The 7,965-nt window shown below is 54.2% G+C and overlaps 1 protein-coding gene across 7 annotated transcripts in view; it reads right to left on the bottom strand.

Annotated features, from left to right (window-relative positions):
- Nucleotides 1-7,699, bottom strand: part of PDGFRA (platelet derived growth factor receptor alpha) — a 43,399-nt gene extending 35,700 nt beyond the window's left edge. Inside the window, exon 1 of one of the 7 annotated variants that reach the window (XM_006922504.3) lies at nt 7,543-7,699. Coding sequence is in view for 1 of the 7 variants with exons in the window: in XM_015597596.2 (XP_015453082.1) it covers nt 6,349-6,378 (30 nt within the window). In the remaining 6 variants the exon portion in view is untranslated. The other 6 variants (XM_025040222.1, XM_015597596.2, XM_015597598.2 and 3 more) reach the window with 6 other exon arrangements.
- Between the last annotated feature and the right edge of the window lie 266 nt (nt 7,700-7,965).

Genomic DNA, 7,965 nt, shown 5'->3' with positions numbered 1-7,965 from the left:
CACCCCCTCCCCCGCCCCCAACAATTTCCTAATGCAAATTAGGGCCCTGCTTTTCCTCTCTGCTCACCACCATGAGAGAAGCACAATTGCAGTGCTGTGAACCCAAATGCACTTTGCACAATGCTGGCTGACTGACGGCTTCTGAAGATCCTGGCATGTGCCCGGGGACGTAGGATTTCCACTTTGCTGTGGTGACGGGCACAGCGGGCCCCAGAGCCATGATGGCCAGCCTGATTTACCTCAATTAGCAGTAAGGGCTTGTGTGTTTGTACATATAAATATCAGCCTCCCACTGATAATCCACTTAGCGAGCTTCAAAGGAGCTCTCCAGAGCCAGCTTGCTGTCTTGGGTTTTATCACATTTATATCCTGTATTTCTGTAGCAGGGCTTGCCAACAAAGCATCTTTAAAGCATTCCCCAGCTTAAGAGAGGGAGGGACTTGCTGCTTTTACAGGGCAGGCTCTGAGCAGCGTATTGCCCTGGCCAGGCCCCACCAGATTTCCTTCTGTGCATCCATATACTGTGGATCTTCTGCCAGGTAGGATACTTACTGACATATAAAGTGGGCAATGAAAACAGAGCCTAGGAAGGAGTGATTATGATGTGCATACTGAGAATCAACATGTGTTTGCTTCACATTTCAAACTCCTTCTCAGATAAGAGTAGTTCCCTGGTTAGAAATTCAGGTGGATTTGTGAAGTTTCCTGTCATTACTCATTTATAACTCAGACAATTTACTCGTGAATAATTTCAGAGTGTTTGCCATATTGGCAGATAATGAAAAACGACCAGAATGGAGGCTCCTCTGCCTAGTGGCCCTGTAGTGAGACTCTAGATGTCTTGCTACTTCCTGCACTTTTCTACCCTGGGAAAAACACCCATCCTTAATCAGTAACCCCCTCCTGAAGCTCATCCAGAAGTCAGATGTGCACGTATAAGTAACTAATATTACATATTCAGAGAAACATAGCACATTATGAGTCAGCAAGAACAAATCATTATGCAAGGAGGAACAACAGATTTCATCCAAAGCTTTTTTAAAAAATCATAATCATTTCTCTCATGCCAACTATGTGTTGGACTTCCATCTCAATCCTCTCTAATCATAACCCAAAAACTTTTGCCACGAGTTAAGAAACAAACAAGAGATCCCTGACATGTCCAGTTTCAGGCGAGTGACTTGTGATCCTCCTTCGCCACCTCCATTCTCTTTCCTTCTCATTCCTTCTCTCAGAAGACATGATGGAAATTGCACTGGACTAGGCTCTGATTCCATATGACACTTAGTTCACCTCTCTGAACCTCAGTTTCTTCTTCTGTAAACTGTAACTAATCACACCTGACTTGCCAGCTTGCCTTATTACATTATTACAAAGATTTAAATATATAGTTTAATTGAAAGTGCTTTGAAAACCACAGCTATCGGTTTTCACATTGACTCTTTCTGCAGACTCCTCAGATGTTTTAGGCGAGGGACACACCAGAGTGGCTACTTCATTTTCTCCTTCCTGAGAAAGTCAGGCCCCAAAGGTTATATGACTTGCCTTGCCCGCATCATCTGCCTAGTGGAGAAGCTGATCTGAACTCAGACTCAGCCCGGCCTGGTGTAGCTATCAAGACTATTTTAAGTCGATCCAATAAACAGTCATGTAAACAGAGAAACAAATCTGCGGTCATAATTCTTTCTCTTTAACAGGATGCCATCTCCTTCTCGCAAAAAGAAGGAAAGAGCCATTGAGTGTGACTCCAACCAAAGGCGATATGCTAAGCTAGAGAGTAAACAGCAATGCGAGAGTCCTATTTCCAGAAGTAAGCATTATTCTCATAAAGCCACAGAGCTAGCTTCTCGGTCACCAACTGCACCACGCACCCACTGCAGAGCCACTGAATATTGAATTTCACCCCACCCCGGCATGATTAAAGGCCACAGGAGACTCTCTCACAGTCCCAAAAGCCACTGACGACTTAAAGATTCAGATTTCCGAGGTTTAGTTAATTTCAGCTCTCCTAAGTTAATTCTAACTGTGAAAATTACATATCTTGTTTTTTCCCTGTGACAAATGTTCTACTCAGTCTCATAACTTCAGCCCAGGCAATCCAAGTGCTGGTCTACACTGGTGGCAACTTCACAGAGGGTGTATTGGCCAGGGTCTATACCTCACCAGAGCCTGCTTTTTTGTTTTGATCTCCCTGAGCTCCAGTAGACATTCCAGTGATGGGTGAGGGCTGGAGTATTTTTACATCGAAGCATTTTATGGGACAATCTGAGCTCATAAACCTTTCTGCTCTCCCTGCACCAGATACTTAACCATGATAGACTAACATGACACTTCCTTTTGATTGTCACCAAACCTGTGGGATGACCTTAGATGTAGCAGCCTGTAATAGTACACTTGAGCTGGAGAGCACCAAGCCCGGGACACTAGGGCTTCACTTACAAAGGGAAATGCAAATTCTGCTCTGATGATCACATGTGGGAGGTCAGCATTTTGCTTATGACACAAACACCAAAGATTAACAACTAAATCAAAAAATTACACCAAGGTCTACAAAATAAATACTGCCTGCTCAATGACTCTTGCAGCTTTATAGGAAAAGAAAAGCAATCATCATCTTTCACTTGGTCCTACGCGGCCAAAAATGCATCTTCCTGATGCCACGACTTGATTAGAATCCTCGCAAAGCCCATTCCCCGCAGAGGGTCGCTGCAGTTCTCGAGTGTAGCCAGCAGATGGCAGTGTTGTTCCAAGGACGTGCGTCCAGGGGTTCGTGGGGACGCAGACGCCTCTGTAAATTCTGAGCTAAAATGTCCCAAATCTTAACTTCCAATCTCTTCCTTTCTTGGGTTGTACTTTTAGGTTTCGTGATAACCTCAATTCAAAGCCTGTAGGCTAGAAGCAGGAATAGGGAAACTTCTGCTGAAAATGGTTAACTCTACGTGGCGCCCCAGGAGAATTCAGTGGACCGGCACCATCACCATCACCACTGCAGGAGGGGGCAGTAGGGCCAGGGGAAACAGGAAAATGACGCCATCCCAGGCCGCAAAAGTTTAGCAGGAAAAGTCACTCGAGAGGAGGCTGGGTGGTTCAGGGTTTTGCTTAGGCAACGCTCTTTCCACCTCGGAGTTTCCGCCCACTCGGGGAGGTATACCAATTGGGCCGTACTGGGTGCGGGTGGCGACGCGGTTACCGGCCTCGCGCTGCCCAATCTGTTCGCGTGCCATTATCACCCCTCGTTAGCCTGCTCAGCCCGGGCCGCGACGGCCGCGCACCCGGGGATCGCGCGCGGGCTGATTGGAAACGACTGTTCCCGTTGCACAATGACGCGGGGTAGTAAAACAAACAAACAGCAACAGGCCGGCTGCGCGGCAGGGGAACTTGCGAGGGGCTGAAAAACAAAAGTCGGCGACTACTTCCCCTACAGTGCCCGGGACCCTTTAACCTCCGCCTTCCTCCGCTTCCCCCACATTTGATTATTACGACGCCCCACCCTTATCCCTAAACCAGGGACCGCCACCCCCTCCCGCCCGCCCAGCGCCTCCCAGGCCCACCCAGTGCCTGCGAGACGGCTATTCGAAGCCTCCAGAAGGGGGAGAGGCGACCAGGTTAGTCTTTCTGGCGCCCCGTTGGTCTCAGCTGGGCGCTGAGACGCTGCGGCGGCGCGGACCGCCGGAGGCTGACGGAAAAGGGGATTGCGCTCCGGGGACCCGCCAGAGGGCGCAGCAGCCCCGCAAATCTTACCCGCTGGCTTGCTCGCTCTCCCGTCCGCAGCTCAGGCTCCGGGTCCCCGACAGCGCGGCCGGGACTGCGGTTCGCCCACCTTCTCCCGGGAGAGTCTGCGCTGACACTTTCCTGCCTGCCCCGCCACACCCACTCGTACACGGGGCGGGCTGCTCCCCCTTCCACCGCCTCCACGCCCTCCGCGGCTCGGTCACCCTGGGGGTGGTGGCGACGACCTCCGGCTCCCGGGTTGTGCGCCCGCGCCCTCCGCGCTCCCGGCCTCAGCGCTGCAGCGGCCGCTGCGCCCCAGGCACGACGCTTGGCGTTTGCATTGTTTTCGGTCGAGACCTGAGAGGGGGCCGGACCGGGTGGAGGGAGAGGGGCTGGGCGGGGTGGAGGGAGAGAGACCGGGGGTTTAGAGTTACAGTCGCCCGCCAGCGCCTCCTATGGGCCCGAAAGCGACACGGCCACGGCCAGCTGCTCGCAGAGAAGGCTCCCCGAGCCGAGACTGCGCCCCCTCCGCTTTTAAGAAGCGGGCGGACCTCCCCCATTGCCCCCTTTGCCCAACGCTCGCCTTTGCTGCGGCAGCACAGTGCACACTTGCATTCGCCTGCACCTTTCGCTCCCTTGCGCGGGGAAGAGGGCCTGAAGTAGGAAGGGAAGAAAGCGCCCCAAGTCCGAGGTCTTCTTTATCCTCTTCATTCTACTTTTCTAACCGACCCCTGGCTCACTGTTCAGTTCTAAACAAAAGGAAATGCCGCTGAGCCACTTTAGCAAAAGACTAGCAAGCACTGGCTGAGCCCGGACTAGAGAGCAGTGAGCAAAAGCAATTTGCCCCCGACCCTTGCATTACGCGCGGGGGGCTAGCCCTCAAGACCTCTCCGTCGCCCCCTTGACGGCTGATGCTGCGCATAGACCCCGCAAAAGCGGACGTGAGGGACACTGAGAGCCGCACCTTTCAGTCACCGACCAGGCTTTTAGCTCTTTCCCCAGAATTGTCACGTTCCCATCAGCAACATGAAATCCTGAAGCAGCTTCACGGTGGCCAGAGAGAGTCCTACTAGCTGGGGTTTGCAGTAAGGCGCTGGCCACCACGTCCCCGGGACGCGTAGCAGCGCTGCGCGCCGCCCATGGCCCATCCCCAGGCGCAAAACGGGTCCGCCTCGGCGCCAGACGCGTTTGCAGCTGGAAAGCCCGGCCTGATGCCCCTCCCCCTTCACCCTTCCTTAGCCCGCGCCCCTGTAGCAAAGCGGACTTGGGCTCCAGAGGCGGGAGCCGAAGCTCTACTTCGAACCCCACTTGGTCTATCTAAGGCTAGTGCAAGGGCCGAAGGTCAGCTACGGGTTCTTTCCCGGTATCTCCCCCCACCTCCTTCTTCTGCCTTCCCCCTCGCTCTCAGGACTCCCATCCTGGAGTCTAGCTACACTTGGGTCAAACCAAAAGCAAGACTGTGCAAGAGCCCCGGAACAGGGACTGACCAGAGCGTCAAAGCAAGGCTGGTCGTGTCCTCACCTGTCGGGGAGCTAAAGAAGGTCCCCTTTATGGTGAGGATTGTGAAAAAGAGGAAACCGAGGGGAGGAGGGGGAGGAGAGAGAGAGAAGGATGCAAAGCAGCAGCACCAGCGTCCCAGTGGGTCAGACGGCGGGGATGGGGGTGGGCGTAAAAACCAGAGCAAGCGCGGCAGCAGATGAGGTGCGCCTACCCTGGGCGTCCCTTCCTCCCCTCCAGCGGCCCCGGGGCCCGCTGGGCTCTGGAGTGTTAGTCCGGGGAGCTATGCGGCTGACTGTCATGTCTGTTTGCCCTGGATGCCTCTCCCTGTTCTAAAAAGCTGCCTAGTTCTGGTCAGGAGCGACTGCGGCGAGGCTAGGCGAGACGGTCCAAAAGGTTGAGCAATTCGGCTGCGAAGCCAAAAAGCCATTTCCCACACCGCCCAGCCCCGGGCTTTTCCAGGCAGCTCGGCCAGGCACGGGGCAATCCGGACCTGATAAGGGCCATCCACGCTCCCTCTCCAGCCCTGGTTTGCCTCTCACTCTCGGAGATGAGTGGCAAGTTCTTCCAGGCAGTTTCTGTACATCCTGGGATCTTAGCAGGTCTGGGGAGGCAAACTGCGGGATGGGCGCTCTGGCAGCGGGAGAGATAGCCAGCCGTTCCCGGCTGAGACGCTTGACCAGGCCATTGGCAGCTCCACACCTGGCCAGGGAGTCTGGCCCCCTCCAGCAGGCAGCCGTACTCAGATCGAGCCACACACTCTCTCGCTCTGAGCTGGCCGCGACCACCCCTTCCGAACAGAACCGCTGATCCCAGTTGTTTCTGAGCCAAGTGGACGCCGCCCGCTCCCCTTGCGCTGCCGGGAGAAGTTAATCTCACTTGTAAACGCCGATTTCCTTGGAGCTGGACGGCGGAGGAAGGAGGGATGAGAGGAGACCACTCCGCAGGGGGCAAGGAGGCTGGCTCTGGGAGCGGAATAGAAACTGGAGGAACTGGAGAAGATGAAGGAGCGCCCAGCTAGTGCAGGGGGCGAGTGCCACAAATTCCTGAGCGGAAAGGGGCATACGAGGGAGGTCCAGGGCTCAGGGCTCAGGGCCCAGAGGAAGATGATGAGGGTTGTTGGCCTCCCTCTAGTCTTACCTGGACCCAAGTTTCCCCGTTCCAAGTCATCCCTAATTTCCTCACACGAAGTTCAGCACTTTTCTGGCGACCTTCCCTCTTTCCTTCCAGCGGCCGGGACTGGGCAGCAGCAGAGCCCCTGGCTTTGCAGGAACGAGTCCACCCAGGAAGGAGGCGAGCATAGACGAGTAGGGGTGAGGAACCCAGCGCACAATGAGGGCCCCTTGGAGCGCAGTTCGAAATTCCTCAAATCCCAGTTGCTGGAATACGAGGCGACGACGACTTCTTCACTCGGAGCCAAATGTGTTTGTCATTACTCCAGACCTCTTGCCCGCCCCCCTGCGCCGCCGTCACCCCCGCGCTAGGGTGCGCAACCCGAGCTCACTGCGGGGCTGGCGCCCGCTTTCTCTCGCACTTCACTGATCCCACGAACAGCTGGGGAGCTCGCCAAACCCTGGCCCAAGTCCCCAAGTCTGCACCCCCTCTACTGGTCTTGTAGCCGACACGGTTGTGCTGAGTCTGGCCCCGGCTCGCACCCGGCTCAGCGCCGTCCAGTAATTACGCGCCCTGGGCGGGCGCCTTGTGCACCCGGCCGGCACCCAAGATCCGGCCTCCTCCAGCCGAGCCCTTCACACCTCCCCTCCCAGCAACCCCTCCTGCACCCCACCCCGCGCTCTTCTCTCCCTCCTACCCCGGTGCTCCAGCCGCACTCCACGCCACCGCTGCAGCGTTGTCCCGCCAAACCGCGAGCGAGGAATGAAAATACTCATTAAAAACCTGTCGCCTTCCAGGACCCACTGCCAAAAAGAGGGCAAACACCTCTGCCCCCACTCCCAGTACTACTTGGTGTTCGTCCCAGGATACAGTAATACCACCCCCAACCCAAAAAGAAACCTCAAAAATGTAAGCCTAAACAATTTCTTTGGGAGGCCATAGAGTTGTTAGAAAAACACTGCTTTTAAAAATAGGTCTGGAAATGTGTTTTTTTAAATCTCTAGACTTTCGAACTCTACGGCTATCTTCCCTCCAAGCGAAGTGTATTCAAAATAAATTACTCTCTGGACACACAACTGGAATTCAACTCCAATTTTGTTATTTTTGTTTTGTTTTGTTTCTCATCGCTCAAAGTTTGAGTGAAGTTACTTCACTTCTAGCCCAAACGGCCTGACAGAGACTTCTCTCAGAAATAAAAATCTTTTTTTTCTTCTCCCTTACCTTCTCCTATGTCAATTCGCAATGAAAATCCTACATGTGGAGTAAAAAGTGTGTCCACGGCCTCCGGTCCTCCCCTGTAGTCCCCTCCTCTGTTTCTCTCCCTCTAGTTCCAACTGTAATCGGCTCAAAAACCGCGTTTTGTAATTGATTCAATGTTATAGTCCATCCTTCTAAAACTAATCATTTGCTCTAAGTAAATAGCTGTCAGGAAATGAAGCCCCCCCCCCTTGGCCTCTTCAAAATAAAAGTTTCCTCTAACTCTGCACTCTCAATCTCCCAGCCTTCAGATTGCGCCTTCGCATTTTTGCTCTTACGCAATCAGGGGTCCGGCCCCAACCCCCAGACTTCGACAACTGGCGGGGGGGTGGGGGGCGGGGAGAAGCAGACCAGATGGGGTGGGGGTGGTAGAAGGGGGAGGGGGTG

The sequence above is a fragment of the Pteropus alecto genome, unplaced genomic scaffold (assembly GCF_000325575.1).
Source record: "Pteropus alecto unplaced genomic scaffold, ASM32557v1 scaffold57, whole genome shotgun sequence".
Classification (NCBI taxonomy): Eukaryota; Metazoa; Chordata; class Mammalia; order Chiroptera; family Pteropodidae; genus Pteropus; species Pteropus alecto.
The sequence above is the reverse complement of the archived record's forward strand: the minus strand, read 5'-3'. Positions and strand labels throughout refer to the sequence as shown.